Here is a 17,824-nt window from a genome sequence, read left to right as displayed (position 1 = left end):
AATCAGCAATGCTTCCAGAGAAAGATCTTGATCAGAAGTGGGGAATGTGAAAATTAATAAAAGGAAATCTCATTTAGAATGGAGTTTGCAGGCCAGCAGGGGAAGCTCTCATGCCCTACCACTCACTACCACTCCTTGTCAGTAGCAAACCCAACAGGAAGACACAGACCTTGCATATGGATAGGACTTCACTATCCCAGCAGGAGAAAGAAAGGCTCTCCTCCTCCCTGACAACTGCCCAGCCAGTGAGAAGCCACTCCAGACTCCCAGTTTATTCCACTGGACTTTTTGTTTATGACAGCCTTCCCGACTCCGCGCTTCCTTTATAAAAGAGCATTCCCCTCCTTTGGCAGACTTGCCTATGGTTTCACCTTAGCTTGCTTTTCCTGGATTATAATTCTTTGCTATTCCCAAATAAACCCGTTTTTGCTGGTAAAATAACTGGCAGTGTTATTTTTTTTAAGGTTAACACCCCACAGGAGGATGAGCGAATGAGAGGAACAGCAGAGGCCTTGAAGATAGAAAAGGAGGCTGTCAAGGCAAAGACAAAAGACAGGAGGCATCGGGGTGAGGGCCTGGTCTGTAATCGGTAGCAGGTGGGATCATTTTGCCATCAATAGATTCAGTGAGGACACAGCTCCACGGGGCCTATGCGGTACTAAATGACAGCCCAAGGACTTGCGTGTGTACAGGTGAGACCAGTCTTCACCCCCGAGGGATTGTGTGAACTTCCCCATTCACCAGGGTGCCTTGGGGAGAAGGACAGTAACTCAGAGACTGAAAGGAGGATTTTGAATTCCTTTTAAATGGCCAGTTTTATTTTGTATTGTTTTTCCTTATAATCAATGGAGTATAGGCTCACAAACAGGAATAAGTCAGTAACCGAGAGTAGATTTCTCTTTATAAATTAGTGTGTTAAATCTTGGCTTTATTGAAGTGTAATTGACATACAATAAGCAGCATAAATTTAAATTAGTAAGTTTTAAGTATACACCTGTGAAATAATCACCACCATCAAGTCGGTGAACATAGCCATCATTCATGCCCTTGACAATCCCTCCCTTCTGCCACACCCTCCCCACTGATCTGCTTTCTGTCACCATAGGTAAGTTTCCATTTTCTAGAATTCCATGTAAATGGAATCATACAGTATGTACTCATTTTTATCTGGTTTCTTATACTCAACATAATCTGCTTCGTCCATGTTGCTGCTTGTATCAGTAGTCCATTTTTTTATTGCTGAATGGTATTCTGTTGTATGGATTTGCCACACTTTGTTTATCCATTCGTCTCTTGATGGCCTTTTGGGTTGTTTCCAATTTTTGGTTATTACAAACAAAGCTGTGTGAGAGTTCCAGTTGTACCCCATCTTCACAACACTTGATATGGTCTTTTTTCATTTTATCCATTCTCGTAGTGCATTTCCCTAATGACTAATGATGTTGAGCATCTTTCCATTGTTCTGGCCATCTGGGTGTCTCCTTTGGTGAAGTGTGTGCTTACAGCTTTTGACTTGTTTTTTATTGGGTTGTTTGTTTTAGGTTTTACACAGACTTACGTTTTGACTCTGTTCTATATAACAGTATTTGTGAACAAATACTGAACAATTGCGTGAAACAAGTTAATATAGCACAGTGGTTAAGAATTCAATATCTGGAGACAGACTAAAGTTCTAATCTCAGTTCCAACATTTACTATTTGTCTTGATCTTAGACAAGATAATTTAGCTGCTTCCAACATTTACTATTTGTCTTGATCTTAGACAAGATAATTTAACTGCTCTGACCCTTTTTCCTCATCTTTAAAATTCGGCAAGAATAGGGGCACCTGGGTGGCTCAGTTGGTTGGGTGACTGCCTTCGGCTCAGGTCATGATCCCAGAGTCCTGGGATCGAGTCCCACGTCAGGCTCCCAGCTCAGTAGGGAGCCTGCTTCTCCCTCTGACCCTCTCCCCTCTCATGATGTTTCTCTCTCTCTCTCTCTCTCTCTCTCTCAAATAAATAAAAGCTTAAAAAAAAGATAAATAAAATTGGGTAAGAATAGTTACCATCTCACAGGATTGCTCTGAGGATTCAGTGAGATATGTGGAGGAGGAGAGGGTCCATGGCATAAAAAAAACCATCTAAAAATGGCTCCTGTGTAATCAAATGAGCCAGTTACACACTTGAACCTATTCATCTTGGAATAGGACAGGGGATAGATCGGGGAATGATGATGCAACAAGGCAAGTGTCCCAGTCCAGGGTTTGATCTTTTTTTTTTTTTTTTTTTTTTGAGAGTGTGAGAAGGTGGGAGAGGGAGAGAGAGAATCTTAAGCAGCCTTCTGACAGGGGCTCGATCTCATGAACCTGAGATCATGATCTGAGCCAAAATCAAGAGTCACTTAACCGACTGAGCCACCCAGGTGCCCCAGGGTTTGATCATTTGAACGGAGTAGTAGGGTCAAAGCTATTTAAAGGAAGGATGGTTAAAGTTCTAGTAGAGAAGTGCAAGCAATGCTTTGGAACAGCTGAAAAAGAGTGATAATAGAAGCTGAGAGTATGTACAAGCAAAGATTACAAGAGAGGACTATGACTAATGCCTGAGTAAGATTAAGGAATGGGGCAAATATGGCTGAAATTTTTGCACAGTGGGGTGGAATGCACTCTCAACCCAGCTTTCACTAGCTTTTTGGTGCCTGTGAAATAAGGAGACTGGACCACATAATCTCGAGGGTTTTATTTGGGTCCAGCAGCCTGTGAAATTTCAAATCTGTGCTATGGGACTGGAGTGGGGAAAAAGAGGTTGTGATCCTTGAAAATTCTAGGTGGTTAAAATTAAAAAAAAAATCGAGAATTGGAAGTTATCAGAGTATAACTGGTTCCTTATGGAGCCATTTGTGGCTAATGGAAGCAAAAGTGGGCAATGGGCCACTTTCCCAGAATCTCTGCTCTCAGTGAATATTGTTGCATGGAGTATAGGCATTTAAAAATGAGCTTACCAGGGAATGGGAGGGAAAAAAAACACAAATACAATGGATGGATGGTTAAGTGTCCAAAATCAGGATATTCAGCCTGGACTTAATTTCTCTAAAGATCATTGTGAAATAGTATCCTTTATCACTTTTTGTGCATGGTTTAAAAAAATCTCGAGTCCATCTGTTATGGCTATGAAATATATTTGGAGGCTTTAGTCTCCTCGTGTTCATAGGGATGAAAACACATTTGCTCAAGAAAAACAAAACTGACGTGTTCAAATAATGTTAAAATTGCTTCAAAAGACAATATATTTATTTTGAGTCATTTGAAACATCTTGGCCTCTGATATCCATACAAGTAGATAATTGAGAGTCCACTGTACGTATTTCAAAAATGCAAGTATTGCTGAAAGTTTGTTTTATTTGGGTTATAATTTTGAGAGAGGAAAATCATACCATACATTTTACATGTTTTGTACATTTGCCTATTTAATCCCAACAGTTGTGTAGCTGGGGAAAAGAAACTTTATTTAGAGAAGTGAAAACTTGTCCAATTCTTACTGTTAGTAAAGAGATCGCCCTCTGGGAATCCGTAATCTAGTGGAGTAAGCAGGTACCAAACCTAAAACAGGTACCGTCATAGACCTCGATTAGTCCTGTGTGGCTCCCTGGGGAAGCCCTGGGAAGGATGAATAGAACTTTGACAAGTAAATACTGGGCTGTGAGACGGGGAAGAGGCAGAAGAGAAATTCAGAATAGAGTAGAAAAGTTTCACAGAGGCATGATGACCAGAATACCTGCTGTGGCCAGGGGACAGTAAGTGTTGCTCTAATTGGTGAGGGGGTAGGATGGTTCGAGGTGTCGGCACCTGTGACAGACGTGGAGACAAGGTGAGCTGTTGCCAGGTGAACTGTCCCCCGGACATCACCTGAGACTCTTGGTCTCATCACAGGAATTCAAGGACGGACGAGACGGTGGTTGAGCAGTGCAAGTGACGAGTTTCTTAGAGATGAGTACACTCTTGAGATTGAGATGAGATGTGAGAGGGGGCCAGCTAAGGGAGAGCTGTGCCCTGGGTTTCGGGTCTCTCTCTTTGTATTGACAGTTGCTAACTAAGGGGTGGAATATTTCTCTTTTGGGGAGGGGATTTCTTTGGGAGCAGGATTTCGTGCCTTTTCTCCCTTACGTGGTCAGGGTCTCAGGCCCTCTTTGTCTTGGGCTTGTCTGGTTGGATGTGGCTTCTTGTGGCTTTGTTTGTGAAATGCCACCAGGACAGGTTGCTAACTTTCCTGATAAAGGGCCTCGACTTCCCCTTGGCTGGCCTCCAGGCAACCTGTTAAAACCTAACTAACTGCCTACTCTAACAAGGTAGCTGTAGCAGGCAACAAGGAACCGGCAGGGGATTTTGACCAGTGAAATAGCTGGAACAGGACTGTGTTTTAAGAATTCTTCCAGTAGTCTTCCTCTAATGTATGGCAGTGTGGGTAGAGGGAGGAGGCAGGAAGGCTGGTGGAGGCTGTTTGGGTAATGCTGGCAGAACCTGAAGAGGACCTGCCCTGGGCTCTGCTAAAGGAAAGGGGGAATTTTGCATCTCACCCCAAATGCCTGCCTGCCTACTCCACTCTCTTCTGCACTTATTCCTTGGAAAACAAGTAGAATACCCTGACTGCTTGATTTGAAAAAGCTTTTTGCTTGTAGTTTGTCCTTTATCTGGCAAGTAAAAGGGAGCTCTTTTTGTGTCCTTTTTACTCAGGTTCTGGGTCATAACAGAGTAGAATGCTAATGATCAGTTAGGGATCTGGAAAGGATGGGATCAACAGAATTTGATTGGATGGGGAGACTTAAGGATGACTCCCAAATTTTAAGCCTGAATGCCTGGGAAAATGGCGGTCTCCCTGTGGGAAAGACCGTGATTTGAGAAGAAAGACAGTATGCCGCCAAATGGGCTCAGTTGGAAGTTACAATAGCCTTTTCATGCAGAAATACCCAGAAGCCGTTGAAGGGCCAGAGCTGGTATTCATTTAAAAAAAAAAAAATAAGGGCTGGAGATAATACAGTCGGCTGTTGTTTGCGTGAAGATAAAGCTGTGTGTGGTGGGTGCCCGTATGGAGGGATAACATGGTGGCAAAGGGACAAGGTGAGCAGGGGCAGATGAGACTGAGGAAATAGAGCAGGAGAAGGGGGCCCATCGAGAAGAGAGAAAGAGGGAGGACAGGAGGCGAGAGAAGTAGAGCCGGCAGAGCTGCAGAGGGAGAGGGAGGAAATGTGAAGTGTGGTAAATGCAGCGGCTGATGGGGGTGGGGGGGGAGGATGGAGTCGCAGGGGCTGTGTGTGGTGATAAAGGGTCACTTCCTCTGGGCAATCTTTCTGCCCCACTCCAGGCCATCCAGGACTGTCTTCCTTTCGTGACTTGGCCTGAGCATTGGTGACAGGTTAGCCACCAATGTTTGCTTGTGGATCCGTTTCCCTGTTAGAGCAAATGCCCGCAGAGAGCAAGGACTGTAGAGTTGTCTACACCGTGAGTATAGGTTGAGGACTCAGGAAATTAAGGCAGCTCCCTGAGAGAGCAGTTTCAGGGAGGTGTTGAGGACGACAGTCAAAGTGTAGGGTGTGATGAAACAGGAAGATGACAAGAAATAAAAGAAGCATCAGATAGGCAGTTAGGAGAAAAAGAGGGAGAGAGCGAGATCACCAAGAGAAGCAGAAAGAATAAAATGTTTAATTCTAGGGTAGGAGAGATTTGAACATGTTCCTACACCGTGATGCAGGCCCGTGGAAAGGAGAGGTTGAGGGTGCGAGAAGAGGCACTGGTAATGACGCATGGAGTGATTCTGAGAGGGACTGGTGGATGCAAGGGAGGGATGAAGCTCTGGCGGGGGCAGGGGTGGGTGAAAACACTGAGAAATGTAGACCTGAGGGGTGGGCCCTGCGGTGGGAGGTCGTACTGGACTGCTAGGGAGGATCCTATGGCCTAATGAAAACACTGCAGCCTTGGAGTTCTAATACTGCCCTTCATCAGTCGCGCGAACTGTGGCAAGTGACTTAACATTTTTTCAAATGTCACAACTTCCCTCTAGGTAAAACGGGCATTACTACCTTCCAGCTCCAATAATCAGGTGTGGTCGACCCGCTTACTTGCAGGTGCTTTCTTGGCTTTCTGTTCGTTTTGGATTTATTTGGGGATGTTTCCCTTAGAGGGCGGAGAAGCTGGAAGGTGGTCTGGATGTAACAAGCAAAGTAGGAGGTGCGTCCTCTCAGCATGAAGGAGACAATAATGCCCTAGGCCTCAGTGATCAGGAGGTTTTCTGAGGGGGTGGCCATAGGATAGGAAGAAAAACACAACGTGAGTAAAAGGTTTTGGAAGCATGTGTGAAGACCCAGGCGAGGGTTAGAGGGCAAGGGTGCCTGATCCTGGAGGGATCAGGACCCATAGCTGAAAAGAAGGGGTTAGGGAAGGTGTGCCGACACACTTCCTTGCTGTGACCGCCTCTCACACGTGAGGGTAATAAGAGAGGCAGGCGCCCACTTGGAGCCCAAGCATCCTTAGGGAGGGCGTGACTGCAAGCCAGCTTTTGGAGGTTAAGGAGGAGGGTCCATTAATTTCCACGCGGCTGCAACGGAGTGTCAGTGCAAAGATGAGGAAGCCCTGGCAGGGGCTTCGTGAACCCGCGGGCGCGCTGCCCAGCCCAGCCTCGCGCACGTGCCGCGCCGGGTCCGGCATTCGTGGTGCGGCGCACTCTTCGCCGCGGCTGGAACTTCAGGAACTTGGCTTTCGTCTCCTTCCCAAAGCTCGACCTTAGTTGGGTTTTTTTTTGTAAATTGCTGAGTGGGGAGAGGCCCCGCCTTTCCGGGCCGGGGCTTGGCCGCGGGCCCGCGCTCCCGGGCGGGCGCTCCTTCCCTGACGGCGCTGGAGGGCCCGGCGGCGGCGGCCCACGAAAGCCATGGCGCTGCCCGCCTGGCTGCACCCCAGGTAGGGCGCCCGGCCCGTGGCGGGAGGCGAGGGGTGCGGGGGGTGGGGCTCCAGGGGCGGGGTCCCCCCCTCACGCCCGCAGCCAGCTGGGCGGGCTCCCGGCGGCGCGGCGCTGCGCAACCCTGAACCCCGCGCACCCTTGAACTTTCGACAGGCATTAGCTAGTTTTCAGTTCTCTCGCCAATCCTAGGAGGAAGGCTCTGTTATTACCCCCATCTCCAGACGAGGAAATGGGAAGGACAGGCTCCGCTGCCACCCCTTCGTTTTGTGCACGCTCTACCAGTCCTCTTTTCCTTCCCCTTCTGCCCACCACGAGTCCTTTCCTCCACTTTCTCGGACCCGGTGTCGCACGGTGGGTTTTAGATCTACCAGCTGCAGAAACACTGTCGCATGTGTAGATTCCATAGCCCAGTTCAGTGGTATCGGGGTGTGGACACCAGAGCCCAGTTCAGTGGACCTGGAGATGTGTACGTTTAACCAACACGCCGGGTGATTCTGATGCAGGTTTAAGGAAGGCCTCCTTCCGCCCACTCCTCTTAGTAGTTCGCATCATGTGTAGGGTGCCTGTCATCAAGCTATACTGTATCTGCTTCCTGCTTATTTGCCTTCTCAGAGGTTTCACAGCTCCGAGTAGGAGAAATCCTTGTCTGTACTGGCAGGGCCCCTCCCACCACCCTTCTGAACCCCCCAGGGCACACTTCAAACAATGCTTTTCCTAACTACCTCCAACTGTGTATCTGTCAATCATCCCTTAGTCATATACCCCGCAACCCAGTTTTAAACCCAGCTTGACTTCCCTTTTCTGGCCTGAGCCACTAAACTGCTTTCTATGTGTGTCTGGTGACGGAAACGGTCTGCCCTTGCAAATGTAATAGGCAGTGGCGAGGTACTAACCCCTATCACAGAATGCATTCACAAGTCAGGTGTGGCCAACTACTGAATCATCCACCATTGGGAAACACCACCACTACTCCCCTCTTGTAACTATAAAGCAGTCATCTCAGCGTTTGCACTTAGTAGGCTGAGTTGCAGGAACACATTGAGCACGTCAAGCCCTCACCGTCGTTTTTTTTTTTTAATATTCAAAGCCATCTTTGCAATTCTTTAGCCCTTCATGAGAACAAGGTTAGAACTTCCTCAGCTGAAAGTGAATTTTAAAATCGAGCCATATTTGGCTTTAAGCAAACTCAGGATACTCCTTTTAGCAGATAGTGTGTGCTGTGGGCCCTTTCAAAAATCTGATCTGCATTACAGAGGTAACCAAATAAAAGACTCTGATGTGGAATGGTTTTCTCTTGCTCAGGTGGGCCAATAAGTTAGTTAAAAGATGTGTGTGTAATGCCAAAAAAGATTATTATGAAGGAAGTACTTCATGGTATTTTCCTGTATTTATAGGTATAGAAAGAACACCTATCTTTTCATCTATTACTTAATCCAGTTCTGTGGCCACTCATGGATATTTACCAATATGACAGTGCGGTTCTTTTCATTTGGAGAAGGTAAAACTTCAAAAACCGTTTTTGGATTTTTAACTTTCAGTTCTTGTTTTCACCTAGTCCTGCTTATGTTAGTTTTTCAACTTCTGTGAACATCACCTAATATCCTTCACTGCTCTAAAATTTAGTAGCCATATTTTTCAGTAACCTTACTTTTTGCTCATTGCAAAAACCAAAACCTTTTTGGAGAAGGGGGCAGGTGAGATGAAGGACAGGGACTTGACTTCCCTCTGACTAGGCAGTTTGCCCTGAAAACACAGACGTGGCATTGGGGTGGTTCTGCCTCTTCCTTTTTGGTTCTGCAGCAGACTTTCGCAGACTTGGTGGGTTTTGAGGAAATCTGCAAATTCCAGTATAACATTTTGTGCAGAGAACTCAGGAATTAACCAAATTCGTCCCTTGCTTTTTTTTATTCCCCAGGCTTAAGATAACTGGAGACTACCAATAAGTGAAAGACAAACTATATAGACCCCAGGGTTCTCTTTGGTCCCCTTAAGAAGTAATGTGTCTCTAAGTAAATGACAAACCTTAGAGATGACTCACCATCTATATGGGAGTTGGTATTAATGGTTAAAGTCATGTTTCCTCCAGTTTTCTAAAAAGTAAATATTTTAACTAGCATTTCAGTTTTTAAGAAATGAATCACTAAGTGACTGTCAAAATAACATTCTTTTCTTTTTTTTTTTTTTAAAGATTTTATTTATTTATTCATGAGAGACAGAGGAGGAGAGAGAGAGAGAAGCAGGCTCCCAAGGAGCAGGGAGCCTGATGCGGGACTCAATCCCAGGACCCCGGGATCATGACCTGAGCCGAAGGCAGACGCTTAACCATCTGAGCCACCCAGGCGCCCAAAATAACATTCTTTTCATGTTCTATCCCCACATGGGTGTCATCACAGTTTACAACTGTTGGATGACTTGACAGTTTGAGCAACTGCTAGTTTCAGCTAGAAACAAACACATAGAATATTCCCGGGAAAAGTCATGCTGTGCTCATCAATTCAGAACAGATACTTCTGTATCATAAGGAAATTAATTCCGAGGTACCATAACTATTTTAGGTTGCTTTTTATTACTGCGAATCTGCAGTTAAATTCTTTCACTCAGCAACCTCCAAAGATACAATCTAAGGCTTGAATTTCAACTATGAATGTTGGGAGTCTTCAAGCAGAGGAAAACATGAGTGATGAGAAAACTTCCCTGCATGTTTATAGGAAAAAAACCGACACTTCTAGGCCTTGAAAGTTAGCTGAGGCTTTGTGGGCATATTACAAGTCATTCACACCAAGAGTTACAAGCAATGAACTCTTTCTTATCCTGCCTGGCCTTTCCAGTGGGAAAAATTGCTTTAGTCAGCAGTGCGTTTATTTCTTAATTATTATCCTACTGTTATAATTGGAGAAGCCTCTTATTAAAGCAACACAACCATTCGTATGGAAAGCAGACTGAAAACAACTAAGTGGGAGTTCAGTACAATTCCTGAGTCAATGTATAAATTAAGTAGCTTAGTAGCAATCTCATCACCTGAAGAGTAACGCCTGCTACCTTCCCCATCACAGAGCTATGTAACTGGTAATGCTCTGTTGTAGCAAGTGCAGGGCAGTGGATGAGAGCGCCTTGGGAACCCTCTGTGAAATGGGGATGATGCTAATAGTGCTCACCTGCTAGAGCTGTTGAGAAGAGAAACCCTTAGTGCTCCATAAATTATCATCATGTGGATGATCCCTGGGCAGGAAAGACAGCCAAGTCTTCCGTAAATCTTTAAATAATCTAACATGGTGGGATTTCATTTTAAAATTTAAACCAACAGATTTATCCTATTTAGAGGAATAGTTGTTTCTCTCCTATTTCAGTTCTTTTCCAAATACAGTGTGGGCTCTCTGCAATGCAATCTCCAAAAGTCCCCACCAAAGGCCCAGGTTCTAACCAAGGTCTAGAAGGCACTAACCAAGTATGTGTAAGACACAAATAAGATGTTATTAAACATGACATCATTATAATGTCCTTTCCATAAAGCTTCTCTAGAATCATATTTTTCTCATCTTTGTCATTGTCTTGTCAAAAAGGTGTGAGCACGCCAGCTTCTTTAATAAGCTTATCTCCAACCTGTTTACAGTTGATAGAGTCTAGATTCTACTGGGTTACTTTTGTGCGGGAATTGCTTTATAACATATATGGGGAATTATATATGGAGAATAAATACTATAGCTTTGGCCATGGGCCGCCTTTTTCAAATTTTTACTTTTTTAGAAGAGGAGCAATTAAGATAGACTACAATATGAAGTGCTTTCTTTGGTTGCAGAGTATTCTTTTTTTTTTTTTTAAGATTTTATTTGTTAGCATGAGAGGTGGGAGGGTCAGAGGGAGAAGCAGACTCCCCGCCAAGCAGGGAGCCCGATGCGGGACTCGATCCCGGGACTCCAGGATCATGACCTGAGCTGAAGGCAGTCACTCAGCCAACTGAGCCACCCAGGCGCCGGGTTGCATAGTATTCTTAATAGTTTAGTAGCTGTTAGGAAATTTCTCACATGTACAATGAAAAAAGTAAATAATCACAATTTTTATTTCAAAGTGCTGCATAGACTTGGGTTGTGACCTAATTTTTACTTACTGTATCTATTTTTAATTCCCTGGATGCAGGTTCCATGGTTGACACGTTTTATGCTATTGGTCTTGTGATGCGCCTTTGCCAGTCCATTTCCCTCCTGGAGTTGCTGCATATCTATGTTGGCATTGAACCAAACCATCTCTTTCCTAGGTTTCTGCAGGTAGGTTTTGTTTTGTTTTTAACAATATCATTGGGGGTGCCTGGGTGGTGCTGCCAGTTAAGCAGCCAACTCTTGGTTTTGGCTCAGGTTGTGATCTCAGGGTCATGAGATTGAGCCCCGCCTCGGGCTCCACTACCAGCACAGAGTCTGCTTGGGTTTCTCTCTCCCTCTTCCTCTGCCCCTCCCACTTATGTGCATTCTCTGTCTCTCTCAAATAAATAAATCTTTAAAAAAAACACACAGGGCGCCTGGGTGGCTCAGATGGCTGGGCGTCTGCCTTCGGCTCAGGTCGTGATCCCAGGGTCCTGGGATCGAGCCCCGCATCGGGCTCCCTGCTCCTTGGGAGCCTGCTTCTCCCTCTGCCTCTCTCTCTCTCATTCTGTCTCTCATGAATCAATAAATAAAATCTTAAAAAAAAGCCACACACACACACGATATTATTGACTGTGTTCTCTATGCTGTACTTTTCATTCCTGTGACTTATTTTGTAACTGAACATTGGTACCTCTTAATCTCCTTTATTTCACCCATCCCCCCAATCACCACTCCTCTTGCAACCATCAGTTCCCTGTATTAAGGAGTCTGTTTGGGGCCTTTATTATTATTATTTTTTTGGTTGTTTGTTCATTTATTTTTTAGGTGCTACAAATAAGTCAGATTATGTGGTCTTTGTCTTTCTAACTCATTTCACTTAGCACAGTACTCTCTAGCTCCATCCATGTTCTTGTAAATGGCAAGATCTCATTCTTTTTTCATGGTTGAGTATTACTTTGTGTGTGTGTGTGTGTGTGTGTGTGTACACACCACATCTTCTTTATCCATTCATCTATGGATGGACACTTGGGGTGTTTTCATAACTTGGCTATTAGAAATAATGCGGCAGTAAACATGGGTACATATGTTTTCAAATTAGTGTTTTTGTTTTCTGTGGGTAAATACGCAGTAGTGGTGGTGTTACTGGATTATATGGTATTTCTGTTTTTAATTTTTTAAGTAAACTGCATACTGTTTTCTCCAGTGGCTGCATTAATTTACATTCCCACCAACAGTTGCCTTTTCTCTACATCCTTGCCAACACTTGTTTCTTGTCTCTGATTCTAGACACTTCCAGGTATGAGGTGGTATCTCGTTGTCGTTTTGATTTGCATTTCCCTGATGATGAGTGATGTTGAGCACCTTTTCATGTGCCTGCTGGCCATCTGTGTGTTTTCTTTGAAAAAATATTCACTTCTGCCCATTTTTTAATTGGATTGTTTGTTTTTCTGGTGTTGTGTGTTTCATATATATTTGGATATTAACCCCTTATCAGATATTTCTCATTCAAATATCTTCTGCCATTCGCTAGGTAGCCTTTTTGTTTTGTTGATGGTTTCATTTGCTGTGCAAAAGCTTTTTATTTTGGTGTCGTCCCGATGGTTTAATTTTGCTTTTGTTTCTTTTGCCTGCGGAGACATATGCATAAATATGTTGCTAAGGCTGATGTCCAAGAGATTACTGCCTGTGTTTTCTTTTAGGAGTTTAACAGTTTTAGGTCTCACATTTAGGTCTTTAATCCATTTTGAGTTTATTTTTGTGTATGGTGTAAGAAAGTGGTCCAGTTTTTTTCTTTGACATGTAGCTGTCCCATTTTCTCAAAACGATTTGTTGAAGAGACTGTCTTTTCCCCATTGGATTTTATTACCTCCTTTGTTGAAGAGTAATTGACCATATAATCATGGGTTTATTTCTGGGCTCTATTCTGTTCCTTTGATCTCTGTGTCTGTTTTTGGGCCACTACCATACTGTTTTGGTTACTTCAGCTTTGTCGTATATCTTGAAATCTGGGATTATAATACCTCCACTGTGTGGCTCTCTCTCAAGACTACTTTGTCTATTCAAGGTCTTTTGTGGTTCCATACCAATTTTAAGATTATTTGTTCTACTTCTGTGAAAATGTGGTGTTTTTGTAGGGTTTGCATTGAGTCTGTAGTCTGCTTTGGATAGTATGGACATTTTAATGATAATTCTTCCATGAGCATGGTTCTGCAAGTAGGTTTTAATCACATTACCCGTATTATAGTTAGCAGTTGAAAAGCAAAGCCCTGAAAACTTGCAACTCAAGTCACTAATAAGAATTCTATGAAAAAATGACCTCATTCCAAGACACTGCACAGTTAGACTAGCCAGTTGGAAACATCCAGGGCAATAATGCTGTTGCTGTGGGAAGCACTGAGGTGATCTTCTCTTAAGGGGCAGGTTGCACAGCCGCTTCCCACTCTCACGGTGCCACTGCCCTAGGCAGTGTAGGATGGAGGAGAGTCAGGGTTAGAGTCATTCAGACTTGGGTTTGACACCTGGCTCCTCTAGCTGTCGCTGTGGGATCATATCCACAGTCATAGAGCTGTTTTGGGGGAAAGACACCACACAGACTCTCTGGCCAAGAGTAGATGGTCCAGGGGCACCTGAGTGGCTCAGTTGTTAAGCGTCTGCCTTTGGCTCAGGTCACGATCCCAGGGTCCTGGGATCGAGCCCCCCGCATTGGGCTCCCTGCTCAGTGGGAAGCCTGCTTCTCCCCACCCCCCGCCGCCCCTGCTCTCTCGTACTCTCTCTCAAATAAATAAAATCTTAAAAAAAAAAAATCCAAAAAAAAAAAGTTTCCTTCACCCATATCCAAGGAACAGAATACTCAGCCATTTCTTGTTCTTTCTGCCACTTTTACTGAATACAAATGGAAAGGAGAGATCATTGATGTTTATCTTATATAGCATCTAATCATAGACTTGGGAATCCTACAGACCTGGATTCAAATCCCAGTTCTAGCTCTTACTAGTTGTATGAATTTATTTTTTTTATTTCAAGTTCTTATTTAAATTCCAGTTAGTTAAAGGATACTGTGATATTAATTTCAGGAGTAGAAACTAGTTGTATGAATTTAAACATAGAAATTGTTCTGAACCTCATTTTCTCATGTGGTGTGAAAATAACATCTCATGGAGTAACTGAAAAAATGGGTGGGATTAAGTTCCTAGTGCTTAGTTAGAATACAATATCTGGAAACTATTGCTGTTATTTTAGCTATTACTTGTTTCCTCTCCAGGTCTTTAGCCCTAGATGACCATGTTCCTTTTTTTTTTTTTTTAATATTTTATTTATTTAAGAGAGAGAGCTAGAGCCCGCATGAATGTGGGGGTGGGGGCAGAGGGGCACAGAGATAGGGAGAGGGAGAAGCAGACTCCCCAGTGAGCAGGAAGCCTGATGCGGGACTCGATCCCAGGACCCAGAAACCATGACCTGAGGCAAGGGCAGACACTTAACTGACTGAGCCCCCCAGGCGCCCCACCATATTTCTTTTTAAAGGCAGGTTGAAGGAGGATGAGAAATTCATGGGTCGAGATTCAGTACAGGAAATCACTGCTGGTAAGGCAAGAGAAAAAAAGTGGTATTTTCCGTACAAAGAAAAGTTAGGTGACTATATGAACATGTGTTTAAAATCTACAGAAAAAGGGATTTCTGTGAGGATAACTTCATTTGCAAAATCGGAAAAATGGAAATAAATAAATTTGACAAATTTGCATTGTGAAAATAATCTGTCAGAATCTGATTGTATTGCTAGCATCTAGCAAAGTAGGACATAAATGTACGCCTTAAATTTTTGTTGACTAAAGTGACACAGATTCTTGTATTAACATTTGTTTAAAATACCATGAAAGTTTAAAGATGGAAATAGCGGGGCGCCTGGGTGGCTCAGTTGGTTAAGCAACTGCCTTGGGCTCAGGTCATGATCTCAGGGTCCTGGGATCGAGTCCCGCATCGGGCTCCCTGCTCAGCAGGGAGTCTGCTTCTCCCTCTGACCCTCTCCCCTCTTGTGCTCTCTCTCTCTCTCTCAAAAAAATAAAATATTAAAAAAAAATAAAGATGGAAATAGCAATATAATCCTAAGGAGCCTCTTAAGAACTCAGCATTACAAGTTTATGGGAGATTTTAAATTTTACTTGTTAAATAAAAATAGAGAAATAGTATTCATTAGGATGAAGACATTTTAAGTCTTGAAATATCAAATGTAAAATAAAAATCAGGATAATATTTAGAGTCTGAACTCCTAATAACAGACTAGCCAGCTAGCCGAGACCTAGATGGACTTCCCTTAAGTGTATTTCCTTTTTTTTTTAAAGATTTTATTTATTTATTTGACAGAGACACAGCGAGAGAGGGAACACAAGCAGGGGGAGTGGGAGAGGGAGAAGCAGGCTTCCTGCCGAGCAGGGAGCCCGATGCGGGACTCGATCCCAGGACCCTGGGTACGATCATGACCTGAGCCGAAGGCAGATGCTTAACGACTGAGCCACCCAGGATCACTATTAATGTAATGGTTTATAGAACTATGATCACTGTAATCAAACTATATCCTGGTTTGGTAATTTAAGATAATAATGGCAAATATACATTGAATCTTTTTATTCAAAGTGAGTTTATAGTGTCTACTGTTAATGGGGCTCAAGTGATTTTTAAGTCTTTTTTGTTGGCAGGGATAACAAGAAGGGAATTCACCACATCAGGGAAGATGGCTACCATTTTCAACCTGGCTACTGTTAATTTCTTTTGTGATTGTTTGGCTTCCTTTTTTTTTTTTTTTTTCTCCTCTTAAATTTTATCTGTTCTCTATTTGTGTTAACTCATTTACTGTCTTTTCTATAGTTTTCCTGAAGGACCTGGTGTTGGAAAGAGTTTTGAAAACCTATATCATCATGTTCAAAATTTCATTTTCTGCCTCCTTCGAGTTCTGACTTTTAGAAGAATTCCCTCATTATGAGATGACTGTGAGGCCTCTGTTTTAAAATAACCAAACAAAACTCTAAGGTTGTGTAACCATTCTTGGTTTTCCTGTTTCCCCATTTTTTAAGTGAAGAAACCGTAGTTAAGAATGTGGTTAAGCTACTCAGCAATCACAGCTGACTGCATACAGTATCCTGAAAAAGGCACGGTGCCCAGCTGCTTTCAGTGGGCCAAAACACATGTCTGCATATTTGTGATGGTATTTTGCCATTACCTTTGTGAGTCTAAGGCATGACTGAATTCTCGTTTTGGAAACTGGTCTTCCAAAGTATCAAGATAAGTAATTCCAAAAAGCAATAGGAAAATGTAGCTAGTTGAGCCATGTATCAAATGGTGGTGGTATGTGTACAGGAGGTCTGTTTGTTTTCTCTGTTCTGTGCATTTTTAGATGTTTTATACGTACATCTTTATTTTGACAGGGAAAAGCCATTATGAATTTCTGAAATTATACACAATTGACAGACTAAAATAATTTAACACAATAAAAAATTTTTATGTATTTTCAAAACATACAGTATACAATAAAATACAATAATAATCAATTTAGGGACGCCTGGGTGGCTCAGTTGTTAAGTGTCTGCCTTCAGTTCAGGTCATGATCCCAGGGTCCTGGGATCGAGCCCCGCATCGGGCTCCCTGCTCGGTGGGAAGCCTGCTTCTCCCTCTCCCACTCCCCCTGCTTGTGTTCCCTCTCTCGCTTTGTCTCTCTCTGTCAAATAAATAAATCTTTAAAAATAATAATAATGTTATGTATTCTTTTAAATATACTTTGGGGGAAAAGGGCAAAACTATAACAAATAGTTGCTCATAGACATCCATTTTTGGAAATAATTACATATCCATTAAAGTCATATAAAGAAATATAGTAAATATTCTGGGTTTTTTTTTTCAAGATTTTACTTATTTGTTTGACAGAGACAGCGAGAGAGAACACAAGCAGGGTAAGCAGGAGAGGGAGAAGCAGGCTCCCCACCAAGCAGGGAACCTGACATGGGGCTCTATCCCAGGACCCTGGGATCATGACCTGAGCTGAAGGCAGATGCTTAATGAGTGAGCCACCCAGGCGCCCCAATAAATTTTCTGTGTTTTAATTTATAAAATGGGAAAGTAATTTAGGTCCCAAACAAACATAACTATTATAAGACATGATAATATAAGTGAAAACTACACATCTTTCCTCTCCAACCCCTTCCTCCCAAAAGAGCTTACATAATTTAGCTTGGTAAAAAAAGTTGAATTGGGAAATTCATATATTTCAATAGATGTAATCAAAACAACTATGGGCGCCTGGGTGGCTGAGTTGGTTAAGCGACTGCCTTTGGCTCAAGGTCATGATCCTGGAGTCCCGGGATCGAGTCCTACATCGGGCTCCCTGCTCAGTGGGGAGTCTGCTTCTCCCTCTGACCCTCTTCCCTCTCTCGTGCTCTCTCTCTCTCATTCTCTCCCTCTCAAATAAATAAAATCTTTAAAAAAAAAAACTAGGTTTTTATTTTCTATTTTATTTATTTTTAAACAACTTAGTTTTTATAGTGTGGAAACACTGCCAACTCTGAAATACTGACTTTGAAGGACTTTGTTCTAACTTTGTGCAGAAGCCTGAGAAAGAGGTTTTTATTGACAAAAGCCTTAGGTTGTCTTAACTCCAGGAGACAGGAAAATATCCACAAAACTAGCCTTTGGATCAGGACATTAGATCGCTGTACATTTAGGAAACCCTCGGAGTAATCCCATTTACCCCTTCACCTTTTGAGAAATGCTTTAAATTCAAAGACTTCATATAGAACAGTTAAAGTGGCTTAATTCTGCATTCATCCTTTGCATTGCA

General features: G+C 43.1%; 1 protein-coding gene across 1 annotated transcript in view; it reads left to right on the top strand.

Annotated features, from left to right (window-relative positions):
- Positions 1–6,801: 6,801 nt before the first annotated feature.
- HACD4 (3-hydroxyacyl-CoA dehydratase 4) overlaps positions 6,802–17,824 on the top strand; it is a 34,623-nt gene continuing 23,600 nt past the window's right edge. Inside the window, exons 1-3 of the mRNA XM_028107271.2 lie at positions 6,802–6,924; positions 8,320–8,423; positions 11,060–11,187. Of these exons, the coding sequence (XP_027963072.1) occupies positions 6,896–6,924; positions 8,320–8,423; positions 11,060–11,187 (261 nt within the window). The 5' untranslated portion in view covers positions 6,802–6,895. The remainder of the gene's footprint in view (positions 6,925–8,319; positions 8,424–11,059; positions 11,188–17,824) is intronic.

Source organism: Eumetopias jubatus, unplaced genomic scaffold (genome assembly GCF_037043125.1).
Source record: "Eumetopias jubatus isolate StellerSeaLion01/CBP00866 unplaced genomic scaffold, mEumJub1_p1.0 scaffold_15, whole genome shotgun sequence".
Classification (NCBI taxonomy): Eukaryota; Metazoa; Chordata; class Mammalia; order Carnivora; family Otariidae; genus Eumetopias; species Eumetopias jubatus.
Note: the sequence above shows the minus strand (reverse complement) of the source record. Positions and strands in the feature narration are given on the sequence as shown.